The 18,432-nt window shown below is 44.0% G+C and overlaps 1 protein-coding gene and 2 pseudogenes across 4 annotated transcripts in view; 1 reads left to right on the forward strand and 2 right to left on the reverse strand.

Moving 5' to 3' along the window:
* The first annotated feature begins 2,193 nt into the window (after positions 1–2,193).
* LOC112425705 (vomeronasal type-1 receptor 3-like) lies at positions 2,194–3,127 on the forward strand (annotated as a pseudogene).
* Positions 3,128–12,867: 9,740 nt separating this feature from the next.
* On the reverse strand, positions 12,868–13,919 carry LOC105476511 (uncharacterized; annotated as a pseudogene).
* Positions 12,868–18,432, reverse strand: part of LOC105476620 (heparan-alpha-glucosaminide N-acetyltransferase) — a 51,105-nt gene continuing 45,540 nt past the window's right edge. For 3 of the 4 annotated variants that reach the window (XM_071068299.1, XM_071068298.1, XM_071068300.1), the window contains 4 exons: positions 17,277–17,354; positions 16,581–16,651; positions 16,371–16,483; positions 12,868–15,255 (listed from right to left, as the gene is read on the reverse strand). In XM_071068299.1, the coding sequence (XP_070924400.1) occupies positions 15,074–15,255; positions 16,371–16,483; positions 16,581–16,651; positions 17,277–17,354 (444 nt within the window). In that variant the 3' untranslated portion in view covers positions 12,868–15,073. Of the gene's footprint in view, positions 15,256–16,370; positions 16,484–16,580; positions 16,652–17,276; positions 17,355–17,791; positions 17,879–18,432 lie in introns of all 4 variants that reach the window. The other variant, XM_071068301.1, reaches the window with a different exon arrangement.

Below are 18,432 nucleotides of genomic sequence, written 5' to 3' on the forward strand. Positions count from 1 at the left end.
TGAGACGGAGTCTTGCTCTGTCACCCAGGCTGGAGTGCAGTGGCGCAATCTGGGCTCACTGCAAGCTCCGCCTCCCGGGTTCACGCCATTCTCCTGCCTCAGCCTCCCGAGTAGCTGGGACTACAGGCGCCCGCCACCTCGCCCGGCTAGTTTTTTGTATTTTTTTTTTTTTTTTTTTTAGTAGAGACGGGGTTTCACCGTGTTAGCCAGGATGGTCTCGATCTCCTGACCTCGTGATCCGCCCATCTCGGCCTCCCAAAGTGCTGGGATTACAGACTTGAGCCACCGTGCCCGGCCTACATGAACATTTCTAAGATTTGTAGACTTGTTTCCATGACACCTCCATGCCTGTGATCATGTATAAGATGTAGCTGATTGAATTACTTTATTATGTTCAGAAATAGGAAATACAGTGTTTTCACCAACTCTGTGCATAGAATATACCAAATGGAGACCATAACTTGTGTCGTGACAGAAAAAAAAATCTGTTGTCTCTTTATTATGGTGAGATTGTTTTCCTTCATGAAGTCAGCAAAGAAAGGTAACTGATCTTAGGTTTTTGTGTTAGAAAAAAAAGTTACACTCTTTAGCAGTTTTCAGAATTGCATTGTTTTGTCATCTTTCCTCTGGTTTAAAAATGTTTTCATGCCATTCCCAGGCTCAGTGCTCATCTTAGTACTATTTTGAGTCAATGTACAATCTTTACCTCTAGTTTTTCTTTTGCATAATGGACTTGTGTTTTAGTATAGTAAACCAGTCTGACACTGAAATACTGTATTTGATATTTTTGCATTCACGAATACTCATTTTCTTTCTACACTCATGGTAATTTAGTTACTCCTCTGCAGTGTTTTCCCTCCCACTCGTTTTGCTGCTCCCTTGCTTAGCACACGCTCATTCTATTGTGAGCTCCTTCTTGGTTAACATGGAAAGAATCTCCTCTTTTAATTCCATTTGTGCATTCAATAAATTCCATTTGGTTTCTATAATTGTTCTTCTAAGGTTATACTAAAATCAGCCCATCTATATTTTACTTAGATCTCTAATCACTGTAATGCTTGCCTAGAAAACAAGCAATGTTGTTTTCAATCACAATTGAAAAGAAAAACAAGACTCACAACCATTCTTTAAAAGACTCATGAGATACAAAATATTTTTTTAAGTATGTGGATTGTTTTAAAAAATAAATATATCTGGGCTGGGCGCAGTGGCTCATGCCTGTAATCCCAGCACTTTGGGAGGCCGTGGAGGGCAGATCACCTGAGGTCGGGAGTTTGTGACCAGCCTGGCCAACATGGTGAAACCCTGTCTCTATTAAACATACAAAAATTAGCCAGGTGAGGTGGCGGGCGCCTGTAATCCCAGCTACTCGGGAGGCTAAGGTGGGAGAATCACTTGAACCTGGGAGGCAGAGGTTGCAGTGAGCCGAGATCGTACCACTGCACTCTACTCCATCTCAGAATAAATAAATAAATAAATATGTCTGCTGCTAAGCCAGCATAGTACACTAGCAACTTCTGACACTGCCTCTTACAAGGAAGTGACTTTGGGAGTGTCATTCAGCTTTCCTGTGCCCGAGATTGCCTCACCTGTCAAATGGGAACAATAAAGCACTTCAGAGAATTGTCGTAACAGTTATACATAAAACACTGTTATAACACTCTTATGCTAGGAATGTGTATCTATATATACACACACACATATATATATATATATATATATATATATTTTTTTTTTTTTTTTTTTGAGACGGAGTCTCGCTCTGTCACCCAGGCTAGAGTGCAGTGGCCGGATCTCAGCTCACTGCAAGCTCCGCCTCCTGGGTTTACACCATTCTCCTGCCTCAGCCTCCTGAGCAGCTGGGACTACAGGCGCCCGTGACCTCGCACGGCTAGTTTTTTGTATTTTTTAGTAGAGATGGGGTTTCACTGTGGTAGCCAGGATGGTCTCGATCTCCTGACCTCGTGATCCGCCCGTCTCGGCCTCCCAAAGTGCTGGGATTACAGGCTTGAGCCACCGCGCCCGGCCTACATATATATTTTTATAGCAAAACTCTCAGAAAAAGGGAAATTAATGGTTTGAAAACTATGGTCCACAAGAGTGGATTTCAGTTGCCATGGTACAACAGGCCTCCTGTTTTCACACAGGATCCTCTCACCCTGAATAGGATGATAAGTCATTGAAAAATGGCAAATGGCCACCAGGGATGTGACAATAGGAGTGATCTTATTATCTCAAGCCACAGTAGGATTCCTGGGCAATTGCTTTCTTCTTTATCATTATAGTTTCCTTTATTTCACCAGATGCATGTTAAAGTCCACAGATCTGATTCTCCAGCACCTGACTATAGCCAACTCATTGGTCATTCTCTCTAAAGGAGTCCCACAAGCAACGGCCACTTTGGGGCTGAAACATTTCCTCAGTGACATTGGGTGCAAATTTGTTTTGTTTTCACAGAGTGGGCGGGGTGTGTGCATGGGCACCACCTGCCTCCTGAGTATCTTCCAGGCCATCACGATCGGCCCCACAAAGTCCAGGTGGGCAGAGCTGAAACTACAAGCTCCCAGATACACTGGGGCCTTCACCCTCCTGTGCTGGGCACTGAACATGCTGGTAAATATCGTTTTTCTTAGGAGTATGACTGACAAGTGGAGTAACAAAAATAACACATGGAAAAGAGATTTGGGATATTGTTGTGCGGTAGGTAATAACAGAATTACAGGATTAGTACATATAATGTTGTCATGATCCTACGATGTTTTGTGTTTGGGCCTCACCACCTGGGCCAGCAGCTCCATGGTCTTTATTCTGCACAGGCACAGGCAGTGGGTTCAACACCTTCACAGGACTAACCTCCCCCCCAGGTCCTCCCCTGAGTTCAGAGTGACCCAAAGCATTCTTGTTCTAGTGAGCACTTTTGCATCATTCTGTACCCTCTCCTCTGCCTTCACACCATTATTGGCTAAGTACCCTAACCCCAGCTGGTAGCTGATGAACACGTCTGCACTGACCACTGCCTGTTTCCCCACAGTCAGCCCCTTTGTCCTCATGGGCAATGCCCAGGGCATTCAGGTTCAGCTCTGCCTGCTGTGGAAGGACTAGACAATCTCCTAAGCTAGTCGGATAGCTCTAGTTTATGTGGGCTGTCTTGATTGTTTCTACACTGTGCAGTCATTTACTCTCCCTGTGCCAAGGTTGAAGCACCACTGTGAGCAGTCACATGACAGAGAGTGTGATCTGGAAACAGAGCCTCTGCCTTCGTAGGATTGTCATGGGGTGAGAATGGCAGGTGTAGACTAAATGTTTTGAAAATGATTTTATTAATTTTTTTTTATGAGATTGTTTCACTCTTGTCACCCAGGCTGGAGTTCAGTGGTGCCATCTCAATTCACTGCAACCTCCACCTCCCAGGTTCAAGCGATTCTGCTACCTCAGCCTCCCAAGTAGCTGGGATTACAAGCACCTGCCGCCACGCCCGGCTAATTTTTTGTATTTTTAGTACAGATGGGGTTTCACCATGTTGGCCAGGCTGGTCACAAACTCCTGACCTCAGGTGATCCACCTGCCTCAGTTTCCCAAAGTGCTGATATAACTTTCATTTATTAAACATTTTAGTGAAGAAGTTTAGAGGTTAAAAACTATTTTCTCTTTTTTAAATGGAGACAATGGAAAGCTTATGTGAGTATGTAATGTAAAACCGATTAATTAAAAATATCCTGAAATTAACTGGACACAGAAATATAAGAAGAGTTTAATAAGATGGAAAAGACTGAGTAATTACTTATCAAGAAAGTGAAAAGGAAGAGCAGGAACACCACAGCAAGTGACCTGGAATGAAACATGAGGGAAAACAGTGTATCAGATACTGCGAGACATCAAAGACCAGTTTTGTCATTTTACCTTAAATCCTGAAAAGAAAGTTAATCATTTGAGATATGTGATTTTTTTGTGGGAAGAGAGTAGCATATTTTTCAAATATTTTCAGGTAAAAGTAAACAGAATGGCCTGGGTGGGGCAAAGTGAGCACGAGAATCTTTTTTTTTTTTTTTTTGAGATGGAGTCTCACTTTGTTTCCCAGGCTGGAGTGCAATGGCGTGATCTCAGCTCACTACAACCTCTGCCTCCTGGGTTCAAGCGATTCTCCTGCCTCAGCCTCCCGACTAGCTGGGATTACAGGCGCCCACCACCAAACTCAGCTAATTTTCATATGTTTTAGTAAAGACAGGGTTTCACCATGTTGGCCAGGTGGGTCTCAAACTCCTGATCTCAGGTGATCCGCCTACCTCAGCCTCCCAAAAAGCTGAGATTACAGGCCTGAGTCACCGCGCCCAGTCAAGAATCTTATCAAGAAGTTTTAATTAGAATTTGATTCACAGTTAATAAATATGAGAATTGTGGCTGGGCATGGTGGCTCATGTCTGTAAGCCCAGTACTTTGGGAGGCCAAGGTAGGTGGATCACCTGAGGTCAGGAGTTGGAGACCAGCCTGACCAACATGGTGAAACCCCGTCTGTACTAAAAATTACAAAAATTAGCCAGGTGTGGTGGTGCATGCCTGTAATCCCAGCTACTTGGGAGGCTGAGGTGGGAGGATCGGTTGAACCAGGAGTCAAGGGGCTGCAGTGAGCCAAGATTGTGCCATTGCACTCCAGCATGGGTGACAGAACGAGACTCGATCTCAAAAAAAAAAAAAAAAAAAAGAGGGAGAGTATCATAGAGAAAACCAACTGGTTTTTGGAACACTTTGAAGGTAGAATATTCTGTATGCTTATCTCTCAAGCGATAATCTCAATTAACCTGCTCCAAAAAAGAAGTGGGATGAACCACACATTCTGAACTTTGGGAAGGAATCTATGGTGGAACCGTCCACCGTCCATGGAGGAGCTGAAGACAAGGTATATGGGAAAAATGCCCATGGCTTCATTTTTTAGGGAAGATAATTGCTGGTTTGAAATAATAAGGAGGAACTTTTGACAGAATCATAAGATAAAATGTACAATTCTTTGACCACAGTGAAAAATTTCAACAGACCCTTTGTGATTATATTGGTGCTAACACAGATAACATTTATTGATGATTCAAAAATTTCAACAATACGACATACACGCTTGTCCTAATTGACATATGTTGAACTTGAGCTTTATATCACATTTTTCAGCACAACGAAACCATTGAAATATTTTGCTCTCAAAGAAAGTTTTTTTTTTTGTTTTATTTTTGTTTTTGAGACAGAGTCTCCCACTGTCACCCAGGCTGGAGTACAGTGGCACGATCTCTGCTCACAGCAAGCTCCACCTCCCGGATTAACACCATTCTCCTGCCTCAACCTCCTGAGTAGCTGAGTAACTACAGGCTCCCGCCACCATGCCCAGCTAATTTTTTTGTATTTTTAGTAGAGACAAAGTGTCATTGTAGCCAGGATGGTCTCGATTTCCTGACCTCATGATCCACCCACCTCGGCCTCCCAAAGTGCTGGGATTACAGGTGTGAGCCACTATGCCTGGCCTCAAAGAAAGTTTTAACAAACATAAAATATTTTAATCAAAGAGATTAGCTTTGTTACCCATAATGCAATAATATTTTTAAATAATATATTAAAGAATTTTAAATTTTAAAGATTAAAACTAGGCAATATTCCTAATAAATATTATTTTTTGGACTGAAAGACAATATAACTCCTCCAAATCCAAGTTGTGCACTCTATTTGATTGAAGAGTTTTAGGCAAAATAAGATAACTGCAAATTCAGTTAATAGAATAGAGGATGCCGACAATATGTGTGCTAGATGTCAGTCTCTGGAACTTATATATAGAAGCATAGGCTAAATGCCATAATGTGTAACAATAAATCATAAAGTAGATAATAAAATATGGAACAATTATTACATAGAATATAACAAAAATGAATAAAATTATGATAAAATACACAGACCTAGTGCAATGTTGAGGAAAAGATGAAGAGACTAACTTAAATATTAATAAACACAATTGAAACAATTGGTAGTTTTTAAACCCCTAGAGACTAATATAAACAACCTTATGGTAATAAATTAGAAAACAGAGAAAAATGATTTCTATATAATATATTCTCCATTCTATGGCTGCACTGATCACTGCCTATTTTCCCACAGTCAGCCCCTTTGTCCTCATGGGCCATTCCCAGGGCATCCAGGCTTAAGTCTGCCTGCTGTGAAAGGACTAGGCAATCTCCTAAGCTAGTCAGATAGCTCTAGCTTATGTGGGCTGCCTTGACTGCTTCTATGCGGTGCAGTTATTTACTCTCCCCACGCCGAGGTTGAAGCACCACTGTGAGCAGTCACATGACAGAGAGCCTCTGCCCTCCTAGGAGGTGTCAACTCAACTCAACTGGGAATAATTAGAAACTAAAACAAAAATTTTTTTTTTAATACTTGGAAGCATTCACCAAAAATGGTCATTGTTTTCAATGACACTTTTTCCCATATTTTTCAAGTTTAGGTATTCATCTTTCAAATTTATTTCATTAATCATGAAAAAAAAGAAAAGCCATGGAAACATTGTGTGTGCTATTAAATCCACTATACCCAAACTTTTAAAATAGGCCAGGAAGAATTATGGATTTTGACATAAAATTACTAGCTAAGTATACAAAATGATGACAGATGGTTTATTTCAGAAATAGAGTATGCTAATAAGAAAATCAAATCTATCATCCAGTACATTGCAAATAAATGAGATAACTCCATTCCCTGAGGAAATCATTTTATACCCTTGTAAATGTCTTTTATATGTAAATTAACTTACGACAAATATTCTGAGGACATTTCAATTATTAGTGATGACACATCAGGATAAAGAAAGAAATGATACAAGAGGGCAATGAGCACAGAAGACATTCTTAACACCAACTTCACCCCTGTTAGCATGGGTATAGTTTAGAAGACAGATAAGTGTGGGTGAAAACGTGGGGAAACTAGAACCCCATGCAATGCTGGGGGATGGTGAAATGAGGCAGCCATCTTGGAAAACATTCTGGAAGTTTCTCCCAAGGTTAACATAGGGCTATCATATGGCCCGGCAATTCCACTCCTGAAGATATACCCAACAGAAATGAAAACATATGCCCACACAAAGACTTCATATGCTTTTCATATGAGGGTTATTAATTATAGCCAAATAGTGGAAACCACCCAAATATCCATCAATGGAAGACTAGATACACAGCTGAGGCATATTCATACAATGGATATGTACTCAGCCGTACAAAGGAAAGAAACACTGATATGTGCCTCTACATATCAGTGACGGTTATTGAAAACAACACGATCAATGACAAAAATGCCCAGAACAGGCAAATCCACAGGAACAGAAAGTGGGTTAGTGGTTGCCAGGGCCTTAGGGAGTGAGGAGGAGCAAAGGAAGTGAGCGCTTAATGGGTGTGGGGTTTCTTTTGGGGGTGTCATACTGTTCTGGAACTATGTAGTGATGATTGTAAAAATCTTGTGAACACAACAAAAAGCACTGAGTTGTAAATTCTTTTTTTTTTTTTTTTGAGACGGAGTCTTGCTCTGTCGCCCAGGCTGGAGTACAGTGGCTCGATCTCAGCTCACTGTAAGCTCCACCTCCCGGGTTCACGACATTCTCCCACCTCAGCCTCCCAAGTAGCTGGGACTACAGGCGCCCACCACCTCGCCCGGCTAATTTTTTGTATTTTTTTAGTAGATGGGGTTTCACCGTGTTAGCCAGAACGGTCTCGATCTCCTGACCTCGTGATCTGCCCGTCTCGGCCTCCCAAAGTGCTGGGATTACACTGAGTTGTAAATTCTAACATGATTAATATATTAAATGTTATATAAATTTTATCTTAATAAAAAGAATTAAATAAACTCCAAACCATTGCATCAAAAGTGGAAATAGCTTTTCATCTATAAATGTGGCAAAAAACTCATCAACATGAAATTAACAGAATGGAAAATTGAAATGAGAAAAGTAGAGTCAACAAATTCCCATTGATGTTTTGCAGTCACTCAGGAGAGCCAAGAAAAGACACACCCAGGCTTTAGTTATGCATTTGATGCAATTTTCTGTCATAGAAATTTATCTAGTCCTAGTAGTTGAATCGATTGGGCATATTGATGTGACCTTAAAAATGCTTACAATATATCTTTTTTAAAAAATTAAGTCTGGCATTCATAAAGATGTTATAACACATGTTAAAATATTTTATTTAACTTATAAGAGATTAGCAGATACGATAACCAGTAGAAAAAAGGAATCCAACAAACAGCTAGAGGAATATTAACCAGGAGTATTTAAATGAGTATGTAAATGGGAAGAAAGCTCATTTCCTTACTATGTGAGAGGAGAGAAAATTGACCCTGGACTGGACAAGGCATTGTGCGTGTCTATCAGTGACCTATAACTTACAAAGGGTTGCAAAAATACTCACATCGAGTGCAGGCTAGAGTCAGATAACCTGGTGTGGTATCTTCTAAACAGGGTAAAGTTTTCCACTGAAGAACACATTTTTTTCTTTTTCCTTTTTTCTTTTTTTTTTTTTTTGAGATAGAGTCTCACTCTGTCACCCAGGCTAGAGGGCAATGGTGCAATCTCAGCTCACTGCAACCTCTACCTGCTGGGCTCAAGCAATCCTCCCACCTCAGCCTCCCAAGTAACTGTGACCATAAGCGATGCCACCGCACCCAGCTAATTTTTTGTATTTTTGCTAGAGATGGGTTTTTGTCATGTTCCCCGGGCTGGTCTCAAACTCCTGAGCTCAAGTGATCCACCTGCCTCAGCCTCCCGAAGCGTTGGGATTACAGGCATGAGCCACCACCACCAGCCAGAGCGCATTTCTTTCTATAATAAATAGTCAAATGAAAAGTTAGGTTTGGTCACTAGGGCAACAAGGTCCTAACACGGGCACTTCTAGGCCAAGTGTACACCAATGGCATCCCAGTGAGGGGCTGGCCCACAGGAACACAGCAGTGGAACTGAGCACTGGCATCTTGAATGGCCCAGGCCAGGGGCAGGATCAAGCTGGGCCAATCGGAGCAAAGCTCCCTGTCTTCATCCTTTTTGTGTTGCTGTCACACAACCTAAGAATGGATAATCTATAAAGAAAAGAGGTTTATTTAGCTCAGGGTTCTGCAGGCTGTGAACTGTAAGAGGCATGGGGCTGGCATCTGCTCCGCTTCTAGAGAGGGCCTCATGCTGCCTCCACTCATGGTGGAGAGTGGGAGGGGAGTGGGTGTGTGCAAAGAGATCACATGGCAAGAGGGGAATCAAGAGAGAAACCAAGAGAGCCAGACTCTTTCTAACAACGTGCCCTTGCAGAAAATAATGAGAGTGAGAACTCACCCCCGGAAGAGGGCATTCTTTATAAGGGTCCACACCCATGACCTAAAATCCCCCACTAAGCTCCATCTCCCAACCCTGCCACATTGGCATCAAATTTCACATGAGATTTTTGATTTTTGTTTTTCTGACAGGGAGTCTCGCTCTGTTGCCCAGGCTGGAATGCAGTGGCGCGATCTTGGCTCACTGCAACCTCCACCTCGCGGGTTCAAGCGATTCTCCTGCCTCACCCTCCCAAGTAGCTGGGACTACAGGTGTGCAACATAACCCCGGGCTAATTTTTGTATTTTTAGTAGAGACGGGGCTTTGCCATGTTGTCCAGGGTGGTGTCACACTCCTGACCTCAAGTGATCCCCCCACCTCAGTCTCCGAAAGTGCTGCGATTATAGGTGTGAGCCACTGCACCCAGCTCAACATGAATTTTGTTGGGGACAAATCACATCCAAGCTACACCATTCACTAAACCTCGTGTCTAGAAAAAGGAGACTTTTAGAGCTCCTATAGGCTTAGGAAGCTGCCTGGCACCCTCAGCAGGAGCAGAGCTGCCATTCCCCCGAACCCTGTGGACCCCTCCTGTGGGAGATCCACTGTGGCCAGTGGCTTGGCCCATGAGCACCTGATTTCCTCACTGCCACTGTTGAGGATCTGATGGCTGATACCCTGGTGGGTAATGAAGCCCACAACAGCCACAAAAGGTGCAACTATATTGTAAGATAATATAAAGTGTATATATAAAAATTATACATAATAGGCATTATAGAGTGTAGGCACATATATATATAAATATTCTGGCCAAAGACATGTATTCAAGTGGTTACTAGTTATTAAATATTCATGATCAGACTTATTTATAAATACATTTTATTACAAACACAATTACCCATCTCAGATGAAACACCTAATCTGTCTAATGATTACACACTTTACAGAGCTTCATAGAGTTATCAGTGGCTGAATAAATGCTTTTCGAGGTAAAATATATTCCACATAAAGTCTTATCCAAGAGATAGACTCAAAACCCTTGTAAGTCTTTTTTCTTTTTTTTTTCTTTTTTTTTTGAGATGGAGTTTCAATCTTTCGCCCAGGCGGAAGTGAAGTGGTACAATCTCCGCTCACTGCAACCTCCAGCCCCCAGGTTCAAATGATTCTCCTGCCTCAGCCGCCCGAGTAACTGGGATTACAGGCACCCACCACCACATCTGGCTAATTTTTGTATTTTTAGTAGAGACAGGGTTTCACCACGTTGGCCAGGCTGGTCTCGAACTCCTGATCTCAGGTGATCCACCTGCCTCGGCCTCCCAAAGTGCTGGAATTACAGGTGTGAGCCACCATGCCCGGCCTGAACCCATGTAAGCCTTGCAAGCACTTTCATGGACTGCATTAAGATAAAAATGGGTGTCTCCCTCCTTCCCAGTGAAGTAAAAAAAAAAGTTAAAAATGGGTGTCCCATCAAATGCAACAATCTTAACCTCATTCTCATGAGTAGCAACATTTGAGGTTTTCTCCTGTTCATCAAAAGCTCAAACGACACGCTCTGCTACCTGTGGCCTTTTCATAAAGAGCTGGCAAGAGGCTGCCTAACTCACCTGAAGTACAATCAGATGTACTGTCTTTGAGACATCAGTTTACCACTTACCAGCCATGCAATCCTATCTATTTATGTATTCCATCTAAGTGGCAGTTTCCTCATATAAAATAAGGATAATGAGTTCCTCCATTGTTGAGTTAGCCCAAAGAATAAGTCACTTGGAGCCTATAACCTGCTGTTAGCACAGGGCTTGGCACAGTGTGCCTTGAGTAAACAGTGCATCTGTCTGCTGTATACTCCAGATACTCACGTGTGCCTCCCAAAGATGCACCTGGGCTGGGTCCTCATGTAATTCCTGGATTATTGCGTCCCAGGCTACGAAACCACACCCTACTGAGCTTTGTAGAGCACCAATCAGAGCAGGAGGACAGAGCTGGGAGAGTGAAGTGCAATCCACGCTGGTTTCCTCTCTTCCCCACTGCCTGGTGACCCATACACTCCATCTCTTCCCACCATCAGTCAAGGCAGCAGGACCTGGCTTGGTTTTGCCTGCTTTGCAAAGACAACCTAAGAATGAGATAAATACTACTGGGATTGTGCTTAGAATTCATTGAATTTGTGCTTCTATAATACAAAAGCCTTCATTGTCACATAATGTTCATTAATACCCATACTTAGAGAACTTTCACTGGTCATATGTCACCCAAACAAATTTTGGATTTACTATAGAAAGCCATGAAGCACCCTAAGCATTAGCTCAGTAAGCACAGACCATGGTGATTCACACCTGTCTGAGTCAGGGGCTGACATAAGATTGCACCATCCCCTGTGCAGGGATGTGGGGGCACAAGGGGCCAGAAGGGGCTGGGGTGGGGAGAGGGTTTCAGTGGTGGGATTTTTCTCTAAGGGTTGTGCTGCCTTCTCCCCTGTGGGCATCCCAGCTTTTGGAGAGCACCCAGGATCTGGAACTTACTCCTTTCTGCCTGTTTGCCACCACTCTAGACCCTACAGTCCTCTGCATTTCCACCTACCCTGCACCTAGAGCTCCCCGCGCACCCCAGGGGACCACAAAGGATGGTTAACTGGGCACCTGTCTCCAAAGAGTTACTCTCCTCTCTCAAATACCCGTTCATACTTGGCTTAATCTTTCAAGATACATTTTATGACCTATAGCAGCAGTATATTCACTTTATTGTAAGTAGGAATTAGGAATATAAATGCAAAAAAAAAAAAAGTCACATTTTCTCTTCCCATTCTACAGAATAGAATTTTTTTGCTCCATTACATAGGAGCTCGCACTTCCCTGCCTCCCTGTGAGATGCCATGCACCTGTTGCAGCTGCCAGCAGTTGTTGCCCCATGACCATTCCCCTGCTCTACCCCTTACCCCAACACACTCCCTCTTCCCTTCCCAAAGGAACCCAGTCTTGTGCAGGGAGTTGCCTTCCTCCACACAGCCACAGGCTCGGACACTTCCCTGTCCCTGCTGGTCTTGGGACAAGCAAGGCGCTTCTAGCGGATGGGACAGGAGGGGAGGCTGCTGAGAGGCTTCTGGGAAGCATTTCCTGTTGAAGGGGATTATGGCACACCCTTCGTGGGAGGAGAGGGGATGCCTGATGTCCAGCACCTGGGCCAGCGGCAGCTGCCTCCACTAGCTGACAGCAAGCTCAGGCTGGGTCTTGCCTCCTGCGGGACTTAGAGAAGCTCCCCTGTAGGCCAGCTGACTCCAGAGTTCCTTCCTTACAGCTCAAGACACCCAAGTTGATGTAACCCACAGTTTGAGAAACACTTCTAGAAAATTCACCTGGAGAGGCCCAGCTCAGCTTTCCCTGCTGAACTTTGGGATGACACAGCTGGGACCATCCACAGTGACTCACTGCAAGAAAAGGGTGGCAGGAGGAGGAATAACGACTGTCCCCACACAGCCTCATGAACATTTCATGGGCACCCCGGACACATGCTCATCTTACCAGCACTTAAATATTTATTTTAAAAATCCACATCACTTTGCTTTAAAAATGTTTATTTAGCGCCTGCAATGTACAAGGCACTGTGTTTGGCGCCATGAGGAATACAGAAACCAACAAGGCATGATTCTTGCCTTAGGAAGCTCACAGTCTAGCGTGGGAAATTAGAAATTGCACATGCACACAGGTAACTGTCACACCAGGCAGGAAGCACTAAATGCTGAGATTGATACCAACATTACAAGAACCCAGAGGAAGAAAACACTATTTGGGGATGAGAATGAGATTAGAGAAGGTCCCTTAGAAGTAGGGGGTTTAAACATGACAGATCAAATGTAGATAGGAAAAAATTCAGAGGAAAATGTAATCAGGGAAGGCTCTAATTGAAACCAGAAGCAGGAGGTACTTCTGTGATATGATGGAGGCAGAAGAAGCCCGCTGGGTTGGATTCAGAGGGGAGGGGAGGGGAGGGGCAGGAGGGAGTAGAGTGGGAGGGGAGGCTGGAAAGATGCATGGGGATCAAGACGGGAAGGTGAGTATGTGAGTATGTGTGCCAGGCAATGGCGTTTCCGTTTCAATGGAGGTTTCTCAAAGAGAGGTGATCTGGCTGGAGAAAGCTTAATCTGGTGGCAGTGGCTTTAAGAATGGGGGAACAGGGAAGGAGGCCGGTTTGAAAATGATAACAAGGGTCTGGACTCGAGTGATGCGGCAGTGACCATGAGAACAGAGCAGTTGCAGGTGGAAGATGGAGACAGAACTGGGGAGATCCGGTGGAGGTGAGGCAGGCAGAAAGATGATGGCAGGTTTGTACCTAGAGACGCATGATCCATTCACAAAGCCAGGGAAACCTAAACAGGAAACACTCTGAATTTGAGGACAGGAGGGTAGGGCTGAGTCTGAGACATGGCTGGCCTCCAGGTGGAGGGCTCAAGCAGGCAGGTACAAGCTGGATGAGAATTCAGGGCAGAGGGCAGAGCTGGAAACAGACCAAAAGCTGCCATGCAGTGGCGAGGCTGGAAGCAGTGGCACAGGCCGAGGGCTGTCTTGCCGGAGAAGGGTGGGTACAGCACAACCCTGTGGCCACGTTTTCCTCACATAGGAAATTCCCACAGAACACTGAGAACGGGGACGATGCCTCCCATGAACAGTGCCGTGTGTCTCTGCGTCCCCGATTTCACACCTAAGAAACAATGTCTTCAGCTGTGTGATAACAAGTAGGAACACTGCCTCCATTATGGAGGGTCATCTCTCCAATGAGAGTTTTTAAATTTTTCATTATTATTTATTTTGAAGAGTTTTCTGTAATGAAACTGTTTCTTCTGAAGATTTCAGAAAAGCTTTCGATGTCTGTCACCTCACCATGTCTAAGAGGTGGAAGGGAACTGAAAGTCATCTTCCCGCTCATTTCACAAGTGAGGAAGCCAAGGCCCAGGCGGGCCAAGGGTCTTGCCCAGCATCTCACCCAGCAGGGATGGCTCAGCTGGACCCATGAGCAAGGACAGTGCCTGCCCTCCCCAAGTCACTCCCCTGGGCAGTGGCTGCCATCCAGATGCACAGAGAGATGGGGAGGAAGGAAGATGACAGACAGACAGACAGATACATAGGCAAGAGGGAATGGGAATAACACATAGATATTTTAACTTTTCAAGAGAGGAAAAGGAAAAAATGGCTTGTGATAGACATTTTTTGGACCCACCAAAGCCTTGCATATCTGAAAAGAAAATTACTTTGGCTTTCTGGAAACACTACACTGCATTTAATCAAAAAATAGACTAAATTATGACACATCACATCCAGTAAGCTTCATAGCAGCCGCAGTAGGAGTGACGGCATTTCATGTTGGTGTCCGCATAAGCGTGGAAAGGAAGTTTGCAGGGAAATAAGGTCAGCAAGAACCAGACCTCAGATTGTTTCACCCAACACAGAAGAAAAACACCCATGGCAATTCCCTTTTGGAAAGTTAAAGCTGATCTCCTTGGAATGAAGTTCCAAATACATCCATTTCCACAGAAGATGGAGGAAAAAAGACAATTACATTTCAAATCTGTAAGTCACAAATAGACAGGCAGAGTTCTGGCGAGCCGTGTCACAGTTAACCAGTTTGAGGACATCAGCGTCTTCCCCCAGAGTCTGTAAACACACAGCTAGTCAATTTCCTAATGAATGCTTCCCTTTAACGAAGGCCGCTTCAGTCCACCCTGCAGGCCTGCTAGAGTCTTCCAGCAGCACATCTCAGTGGCAACCATCAGATTTTCCAAAAAATCTTCTTTCTATAGAGGATGTAGGCAATGAGCACCCAGAGGGCAGTGGCAACGAGGTTCTGAGTCAGGTGCTCCTTGTGGGACTGGTTGTCTTTCAGCTTCCACTGAAAGGGGAAGTAGTTCTCAAACACCTCGTGGCCGACGTACACCAGAATAGAATTCATTCCTTAAGGAGAGAGACATACAGAAGATCATGTTTCTCACAGATGAGTCATATCTGACCGTCTATTTAATTCTTGAAACCAGTTCAATGAAAAAACAAAAAGTGTGCACTTCCATTGCTGGCTACTGCCAAAAATAAGTAATGCATATCTTAGGTATTTAAGTATAAACCATATAAAAAATTATTGAAAGGCCTGGTGCAGTGGCTCACGCCTATAATCCCAGCACTTTGGGAGGGCAAAGTGGGTAGATCGCTTAAGGCCAGGAGTTCGAGACCAGCCTGGCCAACATGGTGAAACCCCGTCTCTACTAAAAATACAAAATTGGCTGGGTGTGGTGGGGTGCGCCTGTAATCCCAGCTTCTTGGGAGGCTGAGGCACAAGAATCACTTGAACCTGGGAGGCGGAGGTTGCAGTGAGCCTAAATCACACCACTGCACTCCAGCCTGGGCAACAGAGCAAGACTCTGTCTCAAAAAAATAAAAAGGATATTAGAAAATATTCATTTTATAACAGCGTAATTCTTGAATACTAAATCTCAAAGGAAAGCTAAAATTGTTATAACTTATATTTTCTAGGCAGAAAATCTGCCTAGAAATGTAACTATTCCTCGAATCAAACAGCTGAAATGAGGCATTGAAATGATCTGGTGTGTTTCTAAGTCCTTGGGTGGAACTGCATCCAAATCATTCCATTTATCCCTTGATATCACCTCTTGGTATTTCTTCTAATGCACAATCTCTACGGTAGTGGATTTATATTAAGAAAGCAAGCATAGTCCCATTATTAAGAACCAGAAACTGGATAATGTGCCCCGAATCATTTCTGCTCCTCCACAATTTGGTATAGCCTGAAGAAACGGGTGGAGTCACAAACTGTCATACAAGGACTCCACAACCTACATGGGTGAAAATGGGGTGGACTGCTTCAGAGCAGGCCAGTGACACCTGGTGTGACCTGGGACAATGTGGCCCCTGCTGCTTCCTCCCTCAGCCTGGCTTTTGGACACCTGCCACTAGGGCAGTGGCTCAAGACCCCAGCACCGAGGATGCTCCAGCGGTCCCTGGGCCCGCCCCCCTGGTCACCACCCCAGCTATGTTTGGGGTTGGAGGTGACTTACCTGGATAAAAGAATGGGGTTCCTGTCCACAGCCCCTTCACATCCACAACCGGGTACAGGACCAACAGGATGAAGAAGGCAAAAGAACTGAGCGTGGTGACATACGAAAGGGACCTGGGAGGGGTGGAGGAGGCGTTTCAGTGCTTGTGCAGAACGAATCCAATTTCAACATGAACAATCATCCATAAAATCATGCTTTTTCCATACATACCAGAGGTTTTTGTTTACTGGAATAAAGCCTTCATTTTCAGAAACTTTCGTCAGAACAACAGAAATGAGCCCCTATAATGGGGAAGAGAAGGATGTTAACATTTTATATTATTATCTCAGAAAACATTTGCTTTCAACATCAATATATATTAGTTATTTAATCACGTAGAAAAGGCTGAAATTTTTCTCTTTTAACTGGAAACACATTTTTTAAATGTATGAACTAAAAAATATTCTCCCAAAATCTCATCACCATTCTACTGAGTTGAAGAGGGTAAGCTTACTGATTAAATGACAGTGACTCCAGAGAAGAGGCATGACTGCAGTCAGGATGAAATACACAGACAGTCAACCTTGCAACTCTCTTTCTGTAATCTGGAAGTTGATGTCTGCAACCTGGTCTGATTTGCCCAGTCTCTCTGATACACCACTCCACATAGAGCCCATGCTTCACATTTCTTCAGGCATTCCTGGCTGTCTGATGGCAAACACTGTCTTATTGATAAAGACATTTTCCTAAGAAAATAAATCTGTACATTTAGGTGGAAAGATTTGTTCCTCTCTGCTATTCAAGTGAAGAAAATGGTACCTGCTGCCATGTGGTGACAATGGCTATCTCAGTGTTGCTGAACATTTTATTCCTTTTAAATATACATGTGAAGGAAAGGAATTTCAGTGAGGAACGCTGCTTACTTACAAGAATACAACACCAAGCAGTGAATCGAATCAGGATGTCTTTGGTCTGAGCCTTGTAATACAATAGTATTTTTCCTGCCTGGAGGAGATAACACAGTGTGACCAAAAGAATCGCCAAAGGGATATTTTTATTTCATATTCATCCACTGTCTTAACTACGCGACAAAGAGATTCACTTGCTGGGCATGCTACTAGGTGCTGGAATTACAGGGAGGGGGGAAACATCACCCCTGCCTTTGACTAGTGGAGGCTGAAGGAGGACCAGAGATGAACACCCTCTCTGGGAAGGAGGAGACATCAGAGAGGAGGAGGCATCAGAGAGGAGCCACAGAGGTGAGGCCAGAGCACCAGAGGGTCCCGGTAGGAAGAGGCTCCTGGGCAGAATGGGGCAGCAGGCACAGAGCTCGGGGGAAGCGTGAGAGCCACACCACATCTCCAGTGCTGCAGGGAATGCAGAAGCCCAGGGTGTAGGGAAAGGAGGAGAAGAGGTGCCTGGGCAGGCTCCGTGGCTCTCACTTCCAGGCAGGGCCCAAGGAGAATTCTCCACAAAGGTGACAAGGGTCCCCTTAGACAGGCATGTTCGGTGACCCAGTCTGAGCAGCACTAGGAAGAGGGACCGGAACAGGGTGGAACCAGAGGCAGGGTGGGGGAGGCAGGGAAACATTTAAAAACAGTGAAATATGGACTTTACATACAATCCTTCTGAAATTAGGAATTCATTTTTGAAAATATCAAAGGTTAAGAAGCTTTAAAAATAATTTATAGTAATAGCTAATATTAATCAATGTTTTTATGTGCCAGTTCTTGGAACTTTACATGAATTAACTTATTCAATCCTTGCAACACCTTTCTGAAGTAGGTGCTGTTGAAGCACAGAGTGGGTCAGCCACACGCCCAAGGTCACCCAGCTGGGAAGTGGCAGAGCTGGACACAAACCCAGGTAGTGTGGCTCCAGGTCTGCACTCCTAGCCCCCCCAGTGGACTGACCACTCCAGGGACACAGATCTACCTAGAAAGCATATGTAGGGATTACATGGATGTATGGAAAAGCACAATATCAACCAGAAAGTGCTACAGAGATAAAGGCAGTATTTCTAAATACAAAATTATTTCATCACCAAAATGTACAGCTGGCCCTTGGACAACACAGGTTTGAA

This window comes from Macaca nemestrina, chromosome 8 (genome assembly GCF_043159975.1).
Source record: "Macaca nemestrina isolate mMacNem1 chromosome 8, mMacNem.hap1, whole genome shotgun sequence".
NCBI lineage: Eukaryota > Metazoa > Chordata > Mammalia > Primates > Cercopithecidae > Macaca > Macaca nemestrina.